We start from the raw sequence: 25662 nt of genomic DNA, 5'->3' as shown, positions 1-25662 counted from the left end.
AGTTAGGGTCTAGATCCTTGGTGCTGCTGTTTTCAGTGTGCTGCTCTGCCCACACCTCCTTCCATCTTCACGTATCAGCTGAAATCTCACTTTCCAGAGGAGATTTAGCTGACTGCCGTAATGCTCGAATCTGGGCTTCCTTTCCATAGTGTGCATCGGCTTTATGGTTATTCCTCGCTGAATTTTCTCCTTCCCAGCAGATTTTAACTTCAGCTAGTGCAAGGAACCATGTCTGTCTCACTTACTGGATCCTCAGAACCCAGTGCACAATGCCTGAGATAGTCTAGAATCAGATTTTGATACATATTGGCTGGAATAAATTTTCCATTCCTCCCTCACACCTTTCCTCGGCTTGACTTTGTGCCACAGACCTGGGCAAACAAAGCAGTGGCACCCTGTGGAGGCTGTCCTCCAGGGAGTCATGGGCTACTTTGCGAAGCAGGAAGCACAGATAAAATCAAGGGCACCCTGGCTCAGGCTCAGCACGGAGGCTTCAGCCGGGAGGAGCCTCTGAGCTAAGACTGGGCTGTGGGAGAGCTGGCTATCAGGGAGGGAGTGGAGTTGAGGTGATAGCTGTGCTTGGTAAAGGGGTGATGGTGCTGGGAAGGGGAACTGGAGGCAGGATGTGAGAGGGAAGTGACATGAGTTGGCCTAAGATATATGCAGAAACCAAGCCAGAGACGGCTGAACTTCAGACTGAGAGTTGGGGGATCTGCTGGAAGAATGAGTATGAATGGAGGAGTGTGTGTGTGTGTGTGTGTGTGTGTGTGTCTGAAAATCAGATGCACAGATCTGCAGATGAGAAAGCCCCTCCGGCTGTGCTGTGGAGGTATATTTGGGGGTGGGACAGTAAGCAGAGCATGTAACTCTGACTTAGGGACAGACAGAATGGTCTCCGCCAGTCTACCAACTAAAGAGTGGGACATGCAGAGGAAGCCCTAAGGTGATATTGGGTGCTGAGCCAGCTGTGGAGACTGACAGAGCAGGCTGTGAGCCCTAGTTAGGAGTTGGACATCACCCGGCACTTTATTGAGCCTCATGCATGTTAGGCATCGCCCCTAGCTCCAAGCCCCACAGTGGATGACTGAGGCAAGACAGACCAAAAGACTGTCCCCAGTCTGTGTAAATGAGGACAAACCAGAACTTACACTCAGGTCTTTGCTCGGTGTCAAGTCAAGCAGTCTGTCCTGCCCCAGGCTGGGCTTAGGGAGTGCGGGCGGAGGCCCCTCTTCTTCAGAGATCACTGCCCTCCCTTCTGATGGGTGGGGGCCCAGGAGTCCTCTCTAAGTATCTAGACTCAGAAGGCGGTTCCCATGTTCGCTTCAGGCATCCCATGATGTCCTCTTTCCTGGGTATCCTTTCAGACTGGAAGGAGAAGGCCCGGGGGCAGCTGGCTGCTGCCATCCCCAGTGCAGTGGGGAGAGATTTGTGTGCAGCTCCCAGCCTCAGTGCTGGGCGTTTGGCTGCTATTTAATAAAGGCCTCATTGCAGGAAGGGCCATTAAGCGAGCAATGACGTATTTCATCCTTACTGGGAAGAAGCTGCAGAATTAAATCAAATTCAGACCATGTGGAAATAAAACAATAAAAATGCTATTCACATGTGTGGGCCTCTTTCTGAGTTGAGAGGGACTGGAAGGAACCACCCAGAGCCAGAATCCAGAATCCAGGGCTGCTTTCTTGCTGAATACTTGTAGAAATACTGACTCGGATGTAGTGATCTGTGTCCTTCTCCAATGGCTCTGAACATACCACTGGAGAAGGCATGAGTGTGTGTGTGTGTGTGTGTGTGTGTGTGTGGTTTGTACATATACACTTGTGCACGTGTGCATGCAAATGTGTGCACACATATTCACATGTGTGTGGAGGCCAAAAGTTGACACTGAGTGTCTCCTTGGTGGCTCTCACCTCATCTTTTGAGACAGGGTCTCTCCCGCCCCGAGCTGGCTCCTCAGTTTGACTAGGCTGGTTGGCCAGTGAGCTCCAGTGGTGGCTTGTCCCCATCCCCACCCCCGTAACAGGCGCACACACCACACCGTTTTTTATGTGGGCGGTGGTGATCCAGACTCAGGCCCTCATGGCAGAACTGGACAGTCTGAGTCGTCCCCTGTTTGTTTCATGACCTGTCCCCACCACCCATCGGGAAGCTCCTTATGGTGTCCTGTCATCTGCAAAGCATTGCTTGGGCGCATCTTGAGATCTATGGCACTGTTAGTACCGTGGCCTGCAGACTACCCACCCGGCCTCTCCACCGTTCTCCAGCCTTCCAGCTGGTGTCACCGTCTGAGGTCGCTTTCCTCTCTGGAACTTGTGCTCAGGCCCCACAGCTCCCGGGAAAGCTGTTATTTATGAATGAAGTTCAGCACATTGCAGGCCCCCGCCCCACCCTTGTACCTCAGGTAAGAACATCACCTGAGGACCCAATTTTTACTCCATCCACTATTTTACTGGGAAGGGCCTCATTTTTCACATGCACCCTTCTCTTTAAAACAAACAAAAACACCAAAACATCTTTATTAACTGTTGGTTTTGTACTAGCACTGTCTCAAACATCTGTTAAGGGCCTACCTGTCAAGCCACCAGCTCAATCATCTTGTGTTCCTGAGACTATTCTGAAAAGCCATGATGGAAAGAGTAAGGGTCAGAGAGGTTTGTGAAGTGTTTGATTTGTATGTAAGTGGTGGGTCTGGGATTTGAACTTAGGTGGCCTGCATTACTCTGTTCTGAGTCCTCTGTGTGGGGATGGGCTCTGTTCCAAGATGACATCGCTTAAGCCAGAATGAGAGAGGGTAAGGTCCATGAGGAATGGGAACCAGGAGAGCAGCCTTTTTGTTCTCACTGGCTGGGTGGTTGAGATCAACAGGGTTCTTCCACTCCACCGTTTGTTTGTTTGTTTGTTTGTTTGTTTTTCTTAGAAAGCTGAATGACTTTAAGGAATTTCACTCCATTCTTAAAAATGACCAGAAGACTGCTACCCAGTAAACTCCTAAGGTTCTGGGTTTTAGGTTTCTGAAGACAGGACCTAACATTCCCAAAGCTTGTCTGGGAACCTTGTTAACATCTGCTTTCCCTGTAGGGGTAGATCTGGGGGATCCTTAGTCCTTATTTGTTACGAGCCCCCTAAGGTCACTGTTAGGGTCAGATTAGGTTGGGACACGCCAAGTCTGGGGACTAAGTGCTGTTTGTTGTGTGTACCCTTGGATCTGAGACAGAGTTGGTCATGCCGGACTGTAGGAAGCATAAACCCTAAGTCAGCGTGGCATTCAGAGCCTCAGTCCCACCATCTATAAGGTGTCAGCTCTGTCGCACACCTGAACATCCTCCTCGCAGGGCCTCTGTGCCATTTATTCTCTGCAGAAACATTCTGGTCTCCCCTCATAGCTTCATCCCTCTGTTTTCTGAACCCCAGTCTCCCTAAGCTCATCAATATTTCTGCAAAAGTTTGTCTGTTTTTCCCCACTAGATTCCAAACTCTATGAAAGCAAAACCCGTGTCTCTGATATTTAGTATTCTGTGCCCAACACTGGGCACGGCAGAATGTGAGTGAACTCTGTGTCTTCATTTTTTTTTTCTAATTTGTAAAATGGATGACTGTTGTTAATCAGTGGATGTGGGCAGGAGGTGAAGGCTGCGAACACGAAAGCAGTAAGCAACTTCTGCCTGCTGTTTTTTTCTTTTTTGGTGGAGTCACCACCCTGAGCGGAATAGCTTGTAAATGCCTCCTAGGCAGCTGGCTGCTTAGCCCGACGTTCTGCAAACTTTCCAGTGTTCTCAAAGTTTTATACCATGCCCCCCGCCCCCACCAACACTTCCCCCCCAAAGACTGTCCTCCAGTGGTCCCGCTTTGTTCTGCCGGAGCCATCTTGAGGTCTCCAGTAATTCCACCTGATCTGGCATAAGCTGAAGATTTCTGTATTCAATCTGGTGCTGAGGATGGAAACAATAGGATTGTGGGTTGGACTTAGCGGTTTAAAAAGATTACAGATGGTAGGAAGGCTTTCAAGGTAGCTTTCGGAAATCTCTGCCTGGAATTCTTCAGGAAGAGAATGAGAACACTGGCTGCTGAAGATGTCCTCTAAGCCTTTGTGAAAGCCAGCCAGATGCTGTGATCAGAATTTAAAACGGTGTCTCCCTACCCAGCTGGGCACCACTACCCAGAACAATGACTACCACTCAGAACTCAGGCCTACAAGCGGGACTTGAACAAGTGGAAGCTGCCCTGGCATTCAAGGGACCAACAGTGGTTGTTGGCTTGGCACTGGGGAGGCCCTAAGTCTTAAGGTTGGGAGAATCCTGGATAAACTGGGGCCGATCAGCTGGCAGCCCTGCACTGGACACATGGTAGCATGCTCAGGGAAGACGGGTGACCGTGGGACAAACGTTAGCATTAGCAGGATGTGTGGTGTGCGCTTGTGTGTGTGCGTGCGTGCGCTGGGTGTGTGCATGCGTGCGTGTGTAGGTCAGGAAACAGTCTGCAGGTGTCTGCTCTCTCCTTTTACCAAGTGGGTCCTGGGGTGGAACTCGGGTTGTCAGGCGTGGCAGCGAGCACTTTTACCTGCTGAATCACCTCTCCAACCCGTGAACAGTATGTTTGAATTTCTTTTAAACATGTGTAAGTGTTTTGGCTGCATGTATATCTGTGTACCACATATGTGCCTGATACCCATGGAGGCCAGAAGAGGGCGTGGGCTGTCCTGAGACTAGAGTTACAGATGGGTGTGAGTCACTATGTGGGTGCTAGGGATTGAATCAAGCTCTCCCGGAATAGCAGCCAGTGCTCGTAACTACTGCTCTATCTCTCCAGCCCCCAAATTTTCTGTATGTGAATAGTGGGAACTCATCAGTTTGTGGTCCATTTTCCAGCAGGAACTTGCACAAGTGTGCTGTGAAAAAGTTCATTTTTGCAGGAAACATTAGCAGCAGGACTGATAATGTGTGAATCTTGAAAGCAATTTGCTTTTTGATGTTTTCTGTTCAAATGTACTTTATACAATGATGGGCTTTGTTATGACATTCTCATACAGGAATATAATGTACTTTGGCCATCTTTACCACTTTTACCCTCTCTTATCTCCTACTCCTGATTGTCCCCTCTTCTACATTCATCTCTCTTTCTCTTTCTTTGTGTGTGTGAGAGAGAGAGCAGGGGAATAGAGAGAGGCTCAGTGCCTACAACAGCATGGCTGCCAATGCTTTCCCAGAGGCCACATCACTGAAGAAAATGTCTTCCTTTATCAGCACCATTAACTGCCATTAAATTCTCGGGAGGCGCTCCTCTCAATGTTCCATGATTGCGAGCCCAGTCTTGTCTGTGCAACACTGTCAGCCGCTGTGATAGCTGGAACTTTCATAACACTCCTCTCCTCACATGTCCTCTTTCATTCTTTCTCTCCCCTCTGTCATGGTCCCTAAGCCCAGCTGTTGGAGTTTTCTATCTCGACATTCAGCCTATAAACTAACACGTCAGTTACTTGATCAATGTTTCTTGAACGGATAAGTTAATTAGGACTGGAGTCTTGGTCTGATTCTTAGTTCCCTGATGGTTCTTACTGATCATCATTTGCAACTTGATACAGGTTTTCCCTAAACTGACTTTGTTGGCACAATTCTTTGAGGCTGCTCCAGGAAGACACCACCTCTATGCTGTGTGCGAACACGGTGGTGTGTGCTGCAGTGACCTGCGTGCTGGGGAGGCACCTGAAAGCCCTCCTGGCCTGGCTTTGTCTCACTAGCCCATGTCACTGATTGAGGTGACACAATACAACACAATTTCCTCACTCTCTTGCCATCAGGGAAAAGCCAGCTGTCATTGCTGACTGAGCCAGGCCCTGAGTCAGATTCATTAAGTCAAGTGAAAGGTCTTGCTGAAATGTTTGCCTCAGGAGCCGGCACAAGCACTGCACTGTAAAAAGTGAGACAGCGGGGACATGACCCTGTGGTTCATCGTCAGGCACAAAGTATGGCTCTAGACGCTGACACTGGCATCCACAGACTCTCCTGTTCCCCTGCTGTCAGGCGGTTATGCTGAGAATTCCCTTGAATTCTCTAACAGGAGGGTGGGGTCTGTTCTAGCTGCGGACCAGCCCAGCACTCGGACTGGCCCAGGTTATGGGAAAATATTTCCTTCTTCATAGTAGCTTTGTTTGCCTATGAGAGATGGACATGTCAGTTATTTCCAACTATTAACTGGAGATGTAATGCCAGGTTCACGGGACCCTCAGAGACCACCAGGAGGCGACTCGATGTAATAGTAAGAGAGCTTTATTACGAGAACAATAGAACTTGGGACCCAAGTCTCACTGACACAGCAGTAGAGAAGTGGGACCCCAAGCTCTGAATGAACAAGATTTTTAAAGGGAAAGTCTGTGATCAGGGGGTTTCCATGGCAGCAAGCAGGGGGGCACAAGCCTTGGCGTTACAGAATTGGGTGAAGTTTAGCAGGGCAGGGTGACCTTTTCTGAGGCACACAATCACAATGGCTAAGGCATATAATCACAATGGCTATTTCTCTAAACCATATCTGAAACATTGGGGAGAATTTTCCCACCAGATTTCCAACTGTTTCCCATTGATTATCACCAGGGAGTTTGTCTCTATTTTCTATGGAGCATTTATTCTGTATTATTTCCTGAAGGCTGTTGCTAGGAGAGTTAACTCTGTTTTCTGCCAAGTGCACATTCTGTGATATTTCCTGGTACCTGAATTCAGCTCCCAGTCAAGATGGCTCTTTACTCAGGCTAACTGTACCCAGGCTAACGTAAACTCTTCGGAGAGAGGAGGGTCCAGACCTGCTCGTGACTATCCTACACCCAAGCAGTCTCACTCGAAGCTTACTGTGAAGGGTCCACTTCTATTTTATGTATGTGAGTGTCTTGTCCACATGCATGTGTGTACACCATGTGTGCACAGTGCCCTCAGAGGCCAGAAGAGGCATCAGATGCCTTGGACCTGGAGTTACAGAGAGCTGTGGGCCACCATATGGGCACTGTACCTTCATCACGGAGGCTTGACCCCAGATCATGCATACTGATGCTGGCTTGAAAGAAAAAGTGAAAGAGGCTATTTTTATAGAAGGTATGCAGGAGGATAGAGAGTGAGGTGGGGATTTAATCACAGAACAAAAGTGCTTTTTATATTTGTTTGTTTGTTTGTTTGGTATACCAAGACAGGGTTTCTCGTGTAGCCCTGGCTGTCCCAGAACTTGCTCTACAGACCAGGCTGGCCTTGAACTCAGAAATCCACCTGCCTCTGCCTCTTGAAGTTGAGATTACAGATGTGCACCCCACCCCAGCTAAAGGTGCTATTCTTACATCTCTCTCACCAGCATGGAGGAAAGGTGCTTCACAAATATCCAGCTCTGTCAGCTTTGAGGCTCCATGGTCTAAACGGATGAACAGAGGGAGGCCCAGGGCCCGGGTGACCTCTCAGTTCACGGGGGAGCACTGTCACTTCCACTAAGTGTGACTGGGAGTAACTTCAGTCTTGTCATCCTGGAGCTGAACAATTTTCATTTTTCTCTTTGTTGTGATTTGTCTTCAGAGGGCAATCAAATTCAGCCTCCCTGGATCTTTGCACAGTATTAGAAGCATAAATTTGTACATCCATGATGGAAAAAAAAGTAGGACAGTTTCCCCCAAATTGAAAGAGGGTTTGGTGAAATGCTGGCCCCATAGGTAAAGGTGCCCATCACCAAACATGCCAACTTGAGTTTTGTCTGCGTGTCCATAATGGAGGAATGGACAGATATACACGATGAGATAGTATTAGTTAAAAGAGGGAGTCAGAATCCTATCATTACAATACTCTGGGTGGAACTGGAGACAACTATACTAAGAGGAACAACTCAGACACAGAAAGTTCACAAGATCTCACTCACTCACATGGAATCTAAAAAACATCTCATAGAAGCTGAGAGTAGAATAGCTGATACTGGAAACTTTCAAGAGTGAAGTGTGGATGGGGAAGGCTGAGCAGCGGGCATTAACATTACAGTCGGAGAGGGGCCAGGAGTCTGGAGGTTTGTTCACCAGTGTGGTGACTATAGTCAGCAACAGCGTGCTGGACATTTCAACAATCTAACAGAAAGGATTTCTGAAAAATTTCACCATAAGCCGTGTTTTGGGTGAGAGCTGTCTTTAGTTTGATTTTAATATTATACAGACAAATACAAGGCTCCCTATTCGTATGCATGAGTTTTACTTTTATCTCTCAGTTGAAAATACATAAAAACACGCTCCTTTCTAAATACCTTTGAACACAACATGAGGCTGATAACTCAGTTCCCAGTACCCGCCACCCTGACTGGCTGGGGAGGAATGCCTTTCCTTCTCCATCTCTGGGCTCTTCTTTCTCCATGGCCACTGCAGGAAGGCGCCAGCCCCCTCTTCAGTCTCTCCTCTTTGGGTCCTGTCTACACTGCTGTATTCCAGTCCTTTGGAGGATGGCTCCACCCGGGTGTAAGTTATGTACTTCCAACAGGCATGCAGTGCCAGATGCAGGCCTGTCCCTAGCACTCAGGGACCCTGCGGGGCACTGACACCAGGGACAGAGGGCAGGGCCAGGGGAGCACCCAGGCAGAGGTGCAAGTGTGCTGTTGATGCTCAACTCTGGAGAGCTGCTGGGAGAGGGCACTTCCTGCCCTAATGCCTCTTCTGCCCTCCTACCCCTTCAGCCTAGCTACTCAGGATAAAGTCAGTAGAATCCTTTGGTGGTTGAAAGAAGCCCATCTCTTTCTCTTGGGCTTAGTTATTTGGGGACTAAGGATTTAATGGGGCCAGGTCCCATCCTTATTACCTCTATAGTTCATTATGGAGGCTTGGCTATCCAACTCCTCTGAGTTCTGTTTCCTTTCTCAGTCAAACAAATATTTCTACACATTTCGCAGCGTTGCCATGAAGGTGAGTTGAAATAGCACATGTAAACCACACAGCAAATATCATGAACTCAGTATGCAGTGGCCACTACTTTTAGTATAGGAATTACTGGCTTAAGATTTCTTTCTTCTTCTTCTTCTTCTTCCTCTTCTTCTTCTTCTTCTTCTTCTTCTTCTTCTTCTTCTTCTTCTTCTTCTTCTTCTTCTTCTTCTTCTTCTTCTTCTTCTAGATTTATTTATTTTGTATGCAATGTTCTGTCTACATGTACACGAGGGCACCAGATCTCATTATAGATGGTTGTGAGCTTCCATGTGGTTGTTGGGAATTGAACTCAGGACCTCTGCAATAGCAGCCAGTGCTCTTAACTGCTAAGTCATCTCTCCAGCCCAAGATTCATTTTTCTTAACAAATGATTTATGACATTAGAGTGGGATATCCGTGTGATTCAGTCTCACTTTCAGGGTCAGGAGAAAATAAATTTAGGGGAGGCCTAAGCCCATCTACCTTTGTCTAATGAATCCTCTGGGGAACCTCTTCCCTTGGGGACATTATTTTGACAGCACTGGGTGCTTTAGAATGAGCCCCAAACACCCTCAATTACTGGAAAGGAAAGGAGGAGCAGACTTTGCAGATCTGTAGAACAGTGAGAAGCTGTATGTGGCAGGAAGTAGGCCTGCCGAGACCTGGGGAATGCTCCCAGGTCACTCACCAGGTGGTAACCACAGAGGATGACCTGCAGGCTTTGGAATCTCCCAGCTAAGTCTCTGCTCAGGCTGTTTCCTCCTGGGGGAGATTTTCCATCTCAAACCATCTTGTTTGGTTGGTTTGGCTTATGGAATTTTTTTTTTCTCTGTGTGGCGTTGGGTGTCCTGGGACTCACTATATGTAGAGATCCACCTGCCTCTGCCTCCCGAGTGCTAGGATTAAAGGCGTGCACCACCACCACCCTACTTGGTTTTCTTGACATCCTCCTCCTCATTAAGAGATGTGCCCCTCCATCCCCTCCCCCACTCCCCTGATGCCTCTTCTGTGAAATGGGGAGATGATGGCTATTCCTCAGGCACTGTCCACTTTTTCTTTTTGAGACTAGCCTGGAATTTTCCTAGTGGGCTAGGCTGGCTGGCCAGTGAATCAGACCCTAGGAATCTATCTGCCTCACTATAGTGCTGGGATGGCAAATGGCCACCACCATAAAAACTTCTTTGTTTCAGGGTGTGTGCGAGTGTTACCCTGTGTGTGTGAGTATGTGTGTGTGTTACAGTGTGTATGTATGACTCTCCACTGCTGGGGAGAGTCCTGAACCACCATGGGTTCTGGCCAAAAGGTGTTGGGCATGACTGGAGGTGAAGCTGTTTCCTGGTGGGAGGAAAGGGCCTCTGATGTGGAAGCTTCCTCAGCTTCATCTCCGTCTCAGCTAATAAACACATTGGCTGAGGATGAGACTAATTTGGGACTTAGCAGTGAACTGACAATTTACCGCTGTGGAGGAGTCAGGAGAAGAGATGGCTGCTGATGGCAGCCGGGGTGTAATGGAGCTCCATTAGAGTTTATCACTAATATCGGATCTATGATGCGGCAGACATGGAGCCATTTAGTGTCATGTTTTTGCCGTTTGTGTCACCCTCGTAAATTGGAAAGTGGAGAAGGAGCACAGTGCTAAATTGGTATCAATTCTTTCCAGAGCTATTTGCTAAGTAAACTGGAATTTTAATTAAAACTGTAAGCCAAGAGGTAAATCACTGTGGAAGTTTGTGGATTTTTTTTTTCTTTCTCCTGCCTAATGTAATCACCACTGATAAGCTTCTTCACAGGTGGGAAAGTAGATAGATCTCGGAGAGGGTATCTGGAGGGGAAGGCTGATGTCATGACATGAGAGTCCAGGGTTACCCCCTCATACCGACATGGTTACTCCCCACCTTTACACGACTCGGCAACAATATTGATCTTTCTGAAAGACCTGGGACCAGAAGTGGAGGTGAGGTGTGGATGATAGGCCCTGCCCCACCTCTGCCAGCCGTGACTACGAGGAGCTGATGATAACAAATGGGCTTAACATAAAATGCACCGTGCTTTAGGGTTGACTTGGTGAGCAATGGATGGAGCGCTCGCCCGGAGTGCCATACTGTATCTGCAGTGACGAAGGGGTGAACAGGAACGGGAAGCTCCGTAGATCACAAAAATTGCCACTTTCCAGCAAAAGGTTGTTAATTACCCATCCGCACGCTGTATTTATTGGCTCTATTAGAGGGTGAATAATTGTTGTGTTCCCAGGAAACACACAGGAGCCAGACGACACTGTTATTAAATTGGAAGGCTCCTCAGAGCACTAGTTAGCCCTGTGAGAGCCTGTCCTTGGGAGTCTCAGCTGCCGGCATCCTGGGGGGCGGGATACAGGAATGGCAGCCTTTGGGCACATGAGGAGGGGCTCAGTGCTCACACACCGGCTGGCGACTGCCTTCACTCCTCCGTGACTTGCCTTACCTTCTTCCCAGTGCACGGCTTGCCTCTTGGCCCAGTCACTACACTGCCTTCCTTCTCTTCTCCTAGCTTCCTCGTGCTGTCTGCTCCTCCCTGTTCTCCTTTCTTGTCCTGCATCCACCTTAGCCCAGCTCCCCTCTTCCTCCACGTCACCCCCTCCTTGCAGCTGCAGAGCCAAGTTCAATCCTTAGTCAGCCTGGGGGTTCTGCAGCATTGACATGGGGCGGGGTGGGGGGAGGCTGTGGGTCTCTTCCTCCCGTATCACCCAGAGCCCTGAGCTCCAGGCGTGCAGGACTGCCCACTATCCGCCCAACTTCCCTGACTCTTAAGTTGTCACCTCACACTTCCCTCACGCTCAGTTTTCTTAACCACAGCCATCAGAACTTATTTCACATACCTGACATCAGGCAGTTCTGCTTCCTGGTTTCCTCAGAGGATTCTTCTCCTCTCCTCTTCTCCTCAGAGGGCATCTTCCCCTCTCTCTGTCATTAAGCATGGCTAGGGAGGCTCTCTCTCTGCCTTTCTCACCAGGGGACTTCATTAGTGGAAGAACAGCCAGGGAGCCTTGCCTTTCACTGTCCTGACTGGGCTAATTTAGCCCCTACTGTGTGCCAGGCTCCTGCTTCCTGGGTGTCCTTTCTCCTAAGTGGTTGTCTTCATCACCCCGCACCCCACTCCGGGGACACCATGCTGCTCATCTCTCACAGATGATGAAACCACGGTTCATCACAGTTGAGAGGGCTGAGATCTGACGCCAGCTTTTCAAACTCCAGGCAAGGGACTGGTCTGTAAGGACAGGCTCCCCAGAGGCTGGGCTGTGGGTTCTCCACCACCTTCAGGTCTTGGCCCATCAGCCCATTCTCACAAATGGAAGGGAGACTAGAGTCTCGACGTGGTCCCAGGCTGTCTTGGCTGTCTGGGAGGACTACAGTGCCATTAGATGACATTTGAGTGGCAGAGAAGTAGGTTGAACTGGCTGGCCTTCCTCTTCTAGGGCTTGCTTTGATCTGCTCAAACCCACAACTGTGTTGAGGGTTTGATAGTACTGTAGGCAGGATCTGGAATGTCTCCAAAGGCTCATGTGGGAAAGGCCTGGTCCCCAGCCCTTGGCCTTATTGCAGAGTGGAAATGCGGCCTAGTGATAGTATAGGTCATGTGGGGTGTGCCCTTGAAGAGGTTGTGGATAAGAACCCTGGTCTCTCTTGCTTCCTTGCTAAGAGATAAATGGACTTGCCTTACCACATGCTCCCCATCATAAAAGAGCTTGTCTCACCTCAAGTACAAAAGTGAGATTGCCAGCCAACCATGTCCTAAAGCCTCCGTGGCTGAGAGGCAAGACAGACAGTTTTTCTCCTTAATGTTCATCATTTCAGTACTTGTTGCAATGACAGGAAGTGGACTCCCAGATTTTTCCCAGCACTTACTTTACTTCCTTCTTGAAGGTCAGGGGTGAATATTTAGTCTGTCCTGAATGTTCTATACATTCATAACATTCTTTTGTTATGATTTTTATGGTTTCTTTCTAGCTGGGTCTTGAACACCCTCATTGGGAGTGGCCACAGTTGTTATAACTACTGTGTAGAAGAGCAGGGTCCAGGTTGAGACGTGTGAATGAGATGAACCCAATGAGGGGAAGAAATCAAACATATAAATGTACCGAGACACGTATTACAGAAAGGCTAGGGGTGCCCCTGGGGCTGATTGGGCAGCTTGAAAGAAAACAAGGAAGAGACAGTGGGACCATGCCTTTTTGAAGTTCTATGGGATTTATCCTTTAGGCTTCTGTCCCAGGTTGTAGATGGGCTTGTTTCTACACAGTAGGTGAAAAGGGTCTTTGTCATTTATATTACCCTAATTTTGAACATGGTTTTCTAAATAGGAGTCGAAGATGTGCTGTGTTTGGTCAATAGGATGAACCACATGTGTGTTACATCACAGACAACTACGTGGGGAAGGCAAGGTTTAATTAAGCCAAAAATGACTAAGTACTATTCATTGAGCTTCACATAATTTATATCAGACCTAAAAGTTGATGCCAGGGCTGTAACTATATTAAGCACATTCATGACATCTTCCTGAGGTGTCAGCCATACTGCTGGGTGCTCATTTTTTTACATAGGCTAGCTGTCAAGCCACCTAGCTTAGTAGAATTAAAGAGTACAATCTTTGGAGAGAGATGGACATGGCTTGCAATTCTGGGTTTGCTACCACTGGGATTACATTTCTTTTGCACAATGGAGGTAGATTTGCAAGAGAGCTACCATAAACAGTCATTGTTATGTTCACTGTGAGGACACATTCAATTTTAAAGCTTTAGTGATTTTAAACTTATGTGTGTTTTTGCCTGTATGCGTGTTCACCATGTGTGTGCAGAGCCTGTGGAGGCCAGTAGAGGGCCTTTGTTCCCCTGGAACTAGATTTAAGGAGTTGTGAGCAATCATGTGGGTGCTGGAAATCAAGCCCAGGTCTTCAGAGCAGGACATGCTCTTGACCACTGGGCCACCTCTCCAGCCCCTGGGCCACCGGTAACGCACTGGTTTGGGTGATTTCTCCTGTCTGTGTGCTTGTCCATGTCAAAGCATAGCTCCCACTTTCATCTTCAGTCGTGGAGTTTCTGTTCACACGGCAGCTTTAGGAAGAAAACCGTTCACAAAGTGCAGACGTGTGAGCTGTGCTTTCATCAGCGACCGCTGCGACATTTCACTTTGTGAAACTCCAGGGGATGGAGTTTGAACCTAGCTTTTGAAAGGGGCCTTTAAAAGAGAGTTGCTGGTATTAGTTCCTTAAGCGCAAATAGTCTCAAAGGACACTTAATGGCTCCAGCTCTTGCTTTAGCCTGTTTTGGTAGTATGATTTTAGTCCTCTGGACAAGAGGGGGAAAGATTTTGGGTCCATCTTAGTGTGTCCCCTGACACAGGAACTTGGTGTCAGAGGTAAGGTATAGATGAGGGTAGGTTATAACACTTTACATTGTTCCGATACGTGACTATCATGATTAGCTCAGCATGTGCTGTGTGGTGATATATAGTCATTTCATATTACGATAATGAGATGCTGGAGGCACTTTTCTTATAAAGGAGAAAAGGTTTATTGAGTACAGAGGTGGGGATTGTCTCTGCAACCACCACAGCCCGCAGAGTAACAAATCATGAGAGAGGAGACTACAGGTCAGTCCAAAATGACTCAGTAGTCAGTGTTGGTTCAGACTTCAAGAGTTTCACCCAAGTAGTTTGTTTTAGGCGTAGTCAATCACAGCACAATTTGGTGTGAACTTTCCCTCATCCGATGTTCATAATAAAGCTGCAGGGAAACATGACTGCATGGAAATGCTTTGTAAAGTACATGTGACACCTTTCATAAAGATGGGTCCTATAGACTGACTGAGAACATGAGCTCAGGACAAGGGGCTAGGGGAGGATCCAGTGTGACTTCAGCCACACAGATAGTGCAAAGGTCATCAGGCTATTAACCACTTTTGCTCCCAGCCTTCTGGGCAAGTAATAGGTTTACGCATCCCTCCCTTTGAAGGAACAACCCTGTGTTTAACAATCCTGGTTCCCTTGGTACTTACTGTGAGCACAAGGACCTTTGCACCTCTCGCAGTTGAGCTCATGGTCCTGGAGGGTTCAGTCTAAGATCACACAAACCCCTGAGGATACATCCAAGCAACAGGTAGTCAGGGGCTTTGGCCTCAGAGCCAGGTCTTTTTAAATGGTATGTATGGCTACATGTGTCCTGAAGCACATGTGTGACCAGAGGACAGCTTTGTGAAGCTGGTTCTCTCCTTCCACCTTCATGTGGGTCCCAGGGATGGAATTCAGGTCACTGGGCTTGTGTGGGAAGAGCTTGTCCACTGAGCCATCTTGCCAGCCATGTTTAATTTTTTGTTTTGTTGAGATGGTCTCACTGTGTATCCCTGGAACTTGCTGTGTAGACCAGAGTGGCCTTAAACTCACGAAGACTTGCCTGACTTTGCCTCCTGAGCTGAGTGAGATTCAGTAGCATGCCACCATGCCTGGCTTGGGTCTTGGAATCCAGGAGACCAGGACTTGAACTCTGCCTTTGCTAGCACTGTGACTCAGAGGAAGTTGTTTACCCTCGCAAAGCATTGTGCCCTCAGTCTGTAGACAGGGTTTGTGGTGCTGCTTTTCTCAGGAGACTGCCTGCCATGAGGGCTGAGACATCACACACGTGGTGCTGGGCACACATTGCTAAGTCATTAAGAAGCACAGTATAAACGAAAACTGGCAGAGATGGTGTGATTTTGAGTATGTGATGCTATTTGTAAGTTCATTTGATCATGTGTCCTTGGTGTTTTACATTCTATAGGTTTTGAAAAATGAATGATACCCTGTGATCATCATCATCAGTACCCAAAGTAGTTTCACCATCTTGAAAATCCTCTGTGCTCTAAGGATTCATGTCTTTCTCCACCAACCTCTGACAGCCACTGATGGTTTTATCCTCTACCTAGTTTTGCCTTTTCCAGAATGTCTTATGGTGGGAATGATGCATTGTGTAGCCATCTCAGATTGGCATTTTTCCCTTTAGCAGTGTACACAATGATTCCTCTACATATTGTCATGGCTTGAAGGCGATGGCCCTGTCAGCACCAAACAGTGTCTCATTTCTGTCTGTACCACAGTCTATCCATTCACCTGCTGAAGAATATGTAGTTGGCTATAAACACATTTGTTCAGGTTTTTGTGTGGACACTGTTCCAACTCATTTGAATAAACACCAAGAAATATAATTGCCAGGTAATGTGGTAAGAGTATATTCGTCTCCTAAGTAACTGTGCACCTGTCTTCTAAACTGGCTATGCTGTTTCACACTCCCTCCAGAAAAGAATATGTGTGCTAACTAACTCTCACCAGGATTTGGCATTGTTAGTGTTTCCTGTGTTGGCCAGTCCAGCCTATCTCTGTGGCTGTATTTTGTTTTACAACCATGTAGCTTTGTTTTCTGCTTTGACATCAGAAGGGTCAGGTCTCCTACCATGTTTATCCTTTTCAAGATTGTTTTGGCCAATTAGAGATTTTTCTCATTCCATTTAGTTATAAGATTATCTTTTCTATTTCTTGCTCAAACCAAGTCATGACTGTTTTGGGTAGAGACATTGAACCTATAGTATTGACATCTTAAATGATACTGTTTTTCCAATCTGTGAAATGGGATTTCTTTCCATTTATTTGAACTTTCATTAACTTCCTTGAACATCTGCAGTTTTCACTGTACAAGACATTTACTCCCTTCCCACGTTAGTTCTTAAGTATTTTATTCTTAGGGTGTTATATCATGGTTCTCTTGACTTTTCTGTAAACTTGCCATGCAATCTGCAGGGTTTCCTACGTACAGATCCTGTCATCTATAAACAGAGGTCATTTTCCTTCTCCATTTCTAGTGAGAGTTTCCGTGATCCCATTTGCCTGTTGCTTTGGTGTTGTTAACCCTTTGTTGAATAGAAGGGAGAGCGGGCACTCTTGCCTTCCCAATCTTAGAGGCTTAGACTTCAGCTTTCTGCTCTTGAATATGTTCACGCTCTGAAGAGAGGGCTTTAAAATTGTGCTGTTCTGTATTCCTAGCACCCACATAGAATCTGGAACATGGTAATTATTGAACTGATGGAGTTTTTTAAAACTTGATGAGTTAAAGTTTTTAAAGAATAAACTTTTTTATTCTTTGTTTTGTGCTTTTTTTGTTTCATTTTGTTTTGCTGTAGTTTGTTGTTGTTCTATAAGACCAGGTCTTACTCTGTAGCCCAGGCTAGCCCAGGCAAGCTTGGAACTCACTCTATAGCCCAAGCTGGCCTCAAACTCATGAAAGTCCTTCTGCCTCAATTCCTCAAATATGTGTGTGAGCCACCATGCTTAGTTTTAAATATTAGAGAGCAAGGGCACGGGTGGAAATTATCATCAGGTGGCACACTAACAGAGGGTCACTAATGATGGCAACAATGTCAGTACAATTACAGTCCAGTTGCCAAGACAGTTTGCACTTTAGATTCCTCGCCCTTTCTACATTAGCACTTAACAGCTGAGAGAAGGTAGCATATGTTCCAACTCTTTGTGTTTATGGCTACTGAATAAATAACTTGCCACCCACTGGAAGTAAAGAAAATGAACAAGAAAAGCTATAAATTATAGATAGAAGTTGTCCCTGCCCATAGATGTAATAGCATATGCCTCACTGCAGCACAGCTTTGAAGCAACGTTAGCTGATTTAAAGGGCTTGCGTCTGCCGGCCTTGGTTTTAATTTGGGATGGTTGGAAGCATCACTTACCACCATTTCATTAGTCATGCCAAGCGACTCCACTGGGATGTAGCCCCTCAACCCACAGCAGATAAAAATTCTGATGAAGTGTCGTCTCAAAACGGGAACATCGAATGGTTTTAATGTACGGCCATCTCTCTTTATTTGGATTTCTGACAAGCAGCTTCTAAATGGGAGCTAGCAGGTCTTCAGGATCCCCTTTAACAAGGTCATCTGAGTCACATTTTAAGAACATGGATGCAGAGCTCGCTAATGACCTTGAGGGTGGCTGAACAGAGCAGACGAAAGGACAGGTCTTTTTGTCTCAGCGAGAGGTTGTCTGCCTGAAAAAAATTGAAACCCCGGCACACGTGCCAAAGAGGAACTTAAAACACTGGGAGGGTGGTCTCAGGATGCAGACCATCTTACAGGAGCCACAGGCAGGGCGGGCCGGCCGCCAGGCTGGGGAGCACAGCAGGCCTGAGCAACCACAGTGAGACATGGTCCAGTCTTCCCAGTTCTCTCCACAGCTGCCCCTTCTCTCAGCAGACTGGCTGTCCCTTCTTCTCCCCACTGGGTCATCTCCAGCTGTTCAGTTTTGTCTTTTTCCTGCTGTGGGTCCAGGGGCCAGCAGAGGTTGCCTGGCATCTCTGACTTCCAAATTCCCAGAAGGCAGATTCTCTCGTTAGCTCATCTTGAGTCAGGTGACCATGCCTACCTCATTCATTTAGAAATTCAAACATCTGTGCTAAGGTGCAGGAGCTGTCTCAGCGACTGGGGATGCATCCTGCCCTGTGTGCGTGGAGGATGAGGGTGGAGCTGTTCATGAGGCAGGGGAGATGGAGAGAGAAAAGACCCTGGCTATTTTATGGGACCAGGATGAGGACTGCCATTTTCAGAGAAAGGGAAGGAAATGTGAGCTTAGAATTTGGGTTGTCTTATCCTAGGTCCAAATCTTGACACCCCTCCCCCCCCACACACACACCAGACACACATCCCCCAGCTCTGCATGAACTAGGGCATATTTAGTGACTCCTTTCAGCCTTTTAATCAGCAAAATGGGAACAATCTTTTACAAAGCAGTCATGGCAAAACAGTGCAGTGCCTGCCGAAGCAGGAGTGTACCCACGCCAACCCCGAGCAATGACCTGTGTGAGCCTGTTTCTCTATGCTACATGCTTGCTCCAAGGATTAAGCTGTGGGATGTCTGCCCAGGGCCATCTGTGAACCCCGAGCCCCCAGGGCAGTTGCTGCGCCCTTGTTTTAATATGAATCCCATTTCCCCCTCTTCTTCTAGTTCCCGTTCGGCCGGCGCTTGCCTTGTGACATCTACTGGCATGGAGTTTCCTTTCACGACAGTGACATACTCTCCGGCCAAGTGAACAAATTTCCAGGTATCTGCTGGGAAGTGTTCCTAGATCCCAGGGTAGGATATAGTCCCCTGCAAGAACACGACAGTGTTTTCAGATCAGACTTGAGGACTCTTAACTGAGGATCTCTTGCTGGGCTGCTGTTGCCATGCAGAAGAAGTCAACTGGGAGTCGTGAGAACGAACACTCCTGAGGTCTGAGGATGCAGACCGGCCTTCATGGGCTAAAGATGTGCTTTCTCAGCGTCATTTCCACTGGCACGAAAACATGGGCTAGGAGTGAGGAGGTAGCTCAGTGGGTAGAGTGCTCGCTATGCGGACAGGAGATCTGACGTTTGACTCCCCAGCACTCCAGGCATGGGGGTCCATGTGTGACCCCAGCTCCCTGGGGGTAGAGGCAAAGGATCCTTAGGGTAAGCTGCTAGCCAGACTAGTTGAATGGGTGTGAGCTCCTGGCTCACTGGGCGTGCCTGCCTGAGTGAGTGAGGTGGGGAGTGGTAGAAGGCTCCACAGATTAACCTCTGGGCCTCCTCACATGTGTATATACACATGCATGTTCACCAGCATGCATGTGCAAGCGCACACATGCATACCACACATACATGTAAACATATACAAAATAAAAGAACATACCTTGAACCTGCTGGGCTAGAGATAGAATACAGGACGGGACTAGATCCTGGAAATGAAGACCCCATCTGCCTTCTCTTCAGTGCCATATTGAAGGTACCATTAGAGTGAGCACTCCTGGTCTCCACTCTAAGTGCCACAGGCTGTGGGCAGCCTCCGCCTTTACCTGAGAGTCTCCTGACGAGACTTACCCTGCAAGGACTCGGTGGTAGGAAATGGTTAGGGTCACCCCATGTCTGCTGCTTCTGTCTTCCAGCCTCTCCCTCCATCTCTTCTACAGTCATTCTTCCTGCTGGTTGGGTGACAACAAATGTACAGGGTAGTGGGGCTTCTTAGGGAGGAGGGGACATCTGATTGAGCTTCTAGATTCAGGCCCCACACTTTGTTGTTGTTGTTGATGCGTTGTAATTGCAATGTTATAATAAAATAATAATTTTAAAGAAATAATCACTCAAATTCCATTCCGCATTTAAGATTATATTTTCTCCCAAAGTTTGATTTCTTTATTTTTACTTTATGTGTATGTACATGTATGTATGTATGTGTTTACATGTACGTGTTCCATGTGTGTGCAGTGCCTGTGAAGGCCAGAAGAGGACATCAGACATTCTGAAACTAGAGTTACATAGTGGCTGGGAGCCACCATGTGGGTGCTGGGAAGTGAACCTGGACCCTCTGGAAAAGCAGCAACTGCTGTTCGCCCCTGAGCTCTCTCCAGCTCCAGTTTTCTCAGACTTTAGCCCTGGCCGTCATCTTTATATTGCAGCTCACAGCGCAGGTCCCATAGCAAAGTGCCCTCTCTCAGTGTCATATCTTTTGCTCTTGTATTGAAAGGAGAATCAGCTTGTCCTTTTCTTTAGTATCCTGTCCCATATCTTCAAGAAACACCTCTTAGCTAGCCAGATGTGGTGGCTCATACTTGTAATCTCAGCACTTGAGAGGCTGAGACAGGAGGATTGCCATGAGTTTGAGCCTAGCCTGGGCAATATAATTCATTGCAGGCTAGCCTACACCATGGAATGAGAGCATGTCTTAAGACCAAAACAAACAAACAAACAAACAAACAAACAAAAGCCCATCATTTCTCAGTATCCATATACCACACACTGGGTAGTTTTGTCACACACACCAGGGGCTTTGAACTTAACCACTCCCTCATACACGGGTGCTGCTGGAGGCAGTACTTGGTTCACACAGAGAGTCACAGGGTAGAGGCACAACATGGCTGCCAGGCAGTATGGAGCATCTCTCTTTAGTGGAATGTTTGCAAAAAGATTCAGGGACTTGTCTCCGGCCCTCAGTGAAAGAAAGATGAGACACAAGGAGACAAGGTCCACATCTGTCTTGGCTTAGGTACCTGTGGATGCCAGCAGCTCTCCTAACTCTGTAGGATAGCGCCCCCTGCAAGGCTTATGCTGAATTACAAGAACTACCGCTCAGGAAACCTGGGCCTTCCGCTTCCTGCTGGGTGCTCACATGGCTCGGCAATCTGAGTTCCTGTTAACCGAGTGCCCTGTCCTTCGACAACACAGCAGTTATCCCACCTTTATTGGTTTTTGAGGGGAACAGAGCTGGAAGTTATCCCAAGGTCAAATTCATCCTCAGAGAGAGAAAGGGTTCTGTTAGAGAGTGAGAGCGAGCGGGCAGCCAGGGTCCTTGCACACTGCTCTAATGGGCCTGCTGCTATTGCTTTTCTGTCTTGCTGTTCACACAAAGGCTACTTTTCATAAAAAGGACTTCTTGAGGTCGTGGGAGAAAACAATTTGCACACAAACAACACTCTGCATTGGCATGGGTTCTTGTGCCATGATTCGCAATTCATCGGAGGAGGCTACATCTGTAGCTTCTTTCTACTCCTGCCTCCCCAAAGGCTGAGAGGGAGAGGGAAGCAGCTAAGGGTCTACATCGGGCAAAGGAAGGAAAGAGAAAGGAAGTGCTCCCGAAGGACTAGCTTTACACAAGAACACTCACTCCAAAGAAAAGTGCTCCATTCTATACTCAACATGCCAGTGACTGGAACACGTAATTTTCCACTTTGCAAGCAGCACTTAATTGACTGTAATGACACAGCAGCCTTGGGAACCTCCAGGTGGGGAACAGCACAGCTACACCCTCCACCTTGGACAGACAAAAGCCCACCAAGGTTTTTGCACCAAGCAGGGCAATTCCAGCCAGAACTGACTGACTTTTGGCTTCAGTTGTGTCTGGCTTTATCTGCCTCACACATACCCCGTTATGCTAAAGGCACATTTCCCATGTGGTGGATGCCCAGGAGAGAATGTACTAGAAATACAGCACAAACAGAACTTTAGGATACTCCTGTTATTTATCTTGTCTGTGTCACTGTATTAGCTATTACTTTCTTTTCTATGGGTACTTTTCTTTGTTCAAAATACATTTTATATCATAAGTGATATATTAAGATTTTTTTCATTAAAATATTCTGCTTTAGATAGGTCTTTGCTTTGGTGTTTTTGGTTTTGTTTTTGAGACAGGGTCTCTATGTAGCCCTGATGGCTTGGAAGTCATTGTGTCAATCAGGCTGGCCTCTGCTGCACACCCTCCCCCCCGCTTGCTGAGATTGCAGAAATGTGCCACACACCTGGCTCTGCCTTTTCTTTAAGAAAGTCCCAGATTGTCATTTCTTAGCCATAAGCAGCAGCCCTTTGCTGAGTTCCAAGTTCTGAGAAGTGAGGCACACAGGGCAGTCACGGGCCTCTCTGTGGGGAGAAAGAGAGCTTTAGGAAGGACTCTGTGAGTTGACCAGTCAAACCCTGCTCTGAAGATCAACCTGTATGCTCTTTGTTGACTCCAGTGGAATAAAGACCCATCAGCCCTCTGGCTCCAACAGAAGAACCTGGGGCTCAGAAGTGGTAACCCGAGGCCAGCACTTGGTGTCAGCAGCTGTGACTTGAGCTAGGGGCTTTTGCGGGGGAACTGCCACCATAGAAGTTGTGTAGGGGTAGACGTGTATAAGCAACCCAGGGAGGCAGGCAGTCACAGAGCCTGGCAGTAGGGACAGGAGCCCAGGTGCCAGCTACAGTCCCAGGCAGTGAGACTCCAGCCCCCTGGGTAGGCTAGGAGGACTAGAAACAAGGTTGGAGAGAGGGGGTCCAGGAGAGAGAATGAGGCCAAAGCCTCAGCTCTGTGTATTGCTCAGGTAGCCACTAACCCACAGGAACAAAAGATAAGACACCAACACAGAGGTCAGAAAAACACACCAAACCCCTCAGCTGTAGAACGGAACCAAAGTTTTTAGCAGAGGGGAACAGACTTAGAGCAGCCACTGCAAGTGACAGTGGGTTCCAGAGTCCAGGGAGGCTCTCAAGTGGGGAGAGGTTGCTTTAGGCAGAGGATGGAGTCTACAGTGCTGGAGCCCAAGGAACACGAACAGTGCCGGGCATGGAGCATGCACAGCCTTTCATTGCTTCCATTCATATGTTTAGACTGGGAGCATGGGCTTGGCTCTGCCAGAAACCCAGATAACCGGGGCAGGGGTATAGTGTGAGAAGATGCCACTCCCCACATCTACGTGCACTTCGTGCAGAGGATGCCAGCGCTCTCTGTGACAGTAAAGTATGGCACACAAGCATGAGGACCTGAGTTTGATGACCAAAATGTATGTCAAAGAGCCAGACATGGTAGTGCTACCTTAGTCCCCTGGGGAGACAGGGACAGGCAGATCCTCGGGGCTCACTGGCCAGCCAGCCTAACCTAATTGTTGGGCTCCAGACCAGTGAGACACCCTGTCTCTACAAACAAGGAAGGACTGAGGAGATGTTTCAGCAAGAAAAGCTCTTGTTGTGCAAACATTAAGACTGGACTTCATATCCTCAGAAGCTATGTTAATGCTTGGTGGGCACAATGGCCTGTGTATAATTCAAGTACTTGGAAGACAGGGGCTCCTGGAGCAAGCTGGCTGGCTAGACCAACTGTATCATTGATCCCTGGGTTCGGTGAGAGACCCTGCATCAATGAATAAAGTGGGGAGCAATGGGGGAAGAACACACAAACAACAGTCACAGGCCTCTTCACACATGTACACACACACACACACACACACTGAGAAAAGTGGCAGGCAGCTCCTGAGGTATGACCCCGAAGGTTGCCTTTCAGATGTACAACCATACATGCCCACCTACCCACATGAACACAAGCACACAGGTACACACATACACACAAACACACATAAAGATAAAAACAGCCACATGTTTTTAAGAGAAACACTTTAGTCCCCTTTGGGCGAATAAATGAATGAGTGCGGGGAGAAATGAATGCCAGTGCTCACTCCCATAGCCTGCTAAGCCCACCACTCCCTGTGAGCAACACTATAAACCATGCAGCGGGCACTCTCCTGCCTCCTGTCCTTGAATTAAAGGGAAAGATTTCATGCTGAAAGGTGTGTCTTTCTATTTCATCCCTTCAGTAGTCGTGAAAGATTAAAACAAAGCAGCTTAATTAAGCCTCTCATAATGTCACCAGAGTCCACTAGATAATCTCCCCAGGAAAACAGGACAGAAAAGATCCCTGAAATAATATGTGCTGGCCACGCATTGAAGAGGGGCTCAGTTTTAAGTGCAAGGTAGAAGAACTTCATTACCCACAAAGATGACAAAGGATGTTCTTAGACACAAGGCTCAGACAGGAAGCAAAAACTCGTCCTTTCAATTGTTTTTGTTGTTGTTGTTTGTGTTTTTTTGTTTTGTTTTGTTTTGTTTTTTCAGGATTAAGGAGGGAGAGTGAATCTACCCATTATCCTTACTTTACAAGAGCCTCCTAACCCATGAATCTCTGCTGCCCGAGAAAGTGATCCCGGTGGGTGGGAGGTCCCCAACAATGGCTGCCCCAGCCTGAGCCTCACAGCTTCTCCCCTTTCCCCAGGCATGACAGAGATGGTGCGTAAAATCACTCTGAGCAGAGCGCTGAGAATCATGCAGAACCTGTTTCCGGAAGAGTACAACTTCTACCCTCGCTCGTGGATTCTGCCTGACGAGTTCCAGCTCTTTGTTAGCCAGGTAGATGGCACGCCCATGGCCTGTGGTCCTTGAGTGATAACTGTGCTTGTGACTGTAGCTGTCCCGGGTCCTGTGTGCTGGGAGTCGGCCCGGGGGAGGGGGGAGCGCCAGGAAGTTGAGCGACCTGCTTGTACACCGTGAGTGTTGGCAGCCATCAACGCAGGGTGACAGGTAGGTTAACTGGAGAAGTGACAGTTGCTAGAGCAGGTTGGTGGAGACAGGGAGCCCGCAAACCAGGGAGAGGAAGGAGAGAGGTGGAGCCCACAGGTGGAAGGGGCCGGCTGGGGGATCTTGGGGCTGTGCACCCCAGCCACCGGTGCAGTTGGGCTGCTTTAAAGGCCGGCCAGCAGGTCTAACAACCCGACATGGAAAGCCTTCTTTGTGTCCTGCTGTAAACTTGGGCCAGAATCACCTTTCCAATGGTTCAGCCCTTCCACCTTGAGAGCAGCATGTTTGAGCATAAGCTACTCCAGAGCCTTGGCTAACAGTTTGAAATAGTGGTGGTGGGAAAGTGGGACTTGGAATCACCGTTTACTTGAGTTTTTCCTTTTGACAAGATTAACTCCAGACCATTTCAAAATGTTTGGCGAGTTCTGCAGACCATGGGTTACAGAGTAACCCTGTAAACTATGGGTTACAGCAACAAATCCTGGCCTCACAAAGACAAGTCAGCTACTTTTGTGGTTTTACTGTAGTCTGGGAACTGTGCTTGCTGCTTACCATGGTTTCTTTCAACCCTAGAATAATTTTTATGTCACCATTTTTATGAATATCTCCATTTTACAACTGAGAAAGCCAAGGCTTTGAGAAATTATGGATCTGCTCAAGATGTATCATTTAGTCTAGAGCCAACACTGAGACCTAGAGTCTGTTCAAATGCCTCAATGTTATTTTGGGGTCTAATATAAAAATCTAGAACTTGAAATAATATTAAGATTTACCAAAACCAAAAATAGCTTTCTCATTTTGAAAGAGAAGTGCTTGCCCTGTGTGTGAGAGACCCTGGGTTTGAGCTCCTGCATTGAAATAGGTGATAGATAGATAG

General features: G+C 47.7%; 1 protein-coding gene across 8 annotated transcripts in view; it reads left to right on the top strand.

Annotated features, from left to right (window-relative positions):
• Ttll11 (tubulin tyrosine ligase like 11) overlaps nt 1-25662 on the top strand; it is a 224679-nt gene that overhangs the window by 16316 nt on the left and 182701 nt on the right. For 6 of the 8 annotated variants that reach the window (XR_009593829.1, XR_009593828.1, XR_009593830.1 and 3 more), the window contains exons 2-3: nt 18901-18997; nt 24484-24617. The exons of 1 other annotated variant lie outside the window; for it this stretch is intronic. Coding sequence is in view for 4 of the 7 variants with exons in the window: in XM_060390048.1 (XP_060246031.1) it covers nt 18901-18997; nt 24484-24617 (231 nt within the window). In the remaining 3 variants the exon portion in view is untranslated. The remainder of the gene's footprint in view (nt 1-18900; nt 18998-24483; nt 24618-25662) is intronic. One more of the 8 variants, XM_060390050.1, reaches the window with a different exon arrangement.

Source organism: Meriones unguiculatus, chromosome 8, assembly GCF_030254825.1.
Source record: "Meriones unguiculatus strain TT.TT164.6M chromosome 8, Bangor_MerUng_6.1, whole genome shotgun sequence".
Classification (NCBI taxonomy): Eukaryota; Metazoa; Chordata; class Mammalia; order Rodentia; family Muridae; genus Meriones; species Meriones unguiculatus.
This window is presented reverse-complemented; position numbering and strand designations above follow the sequence as displayed.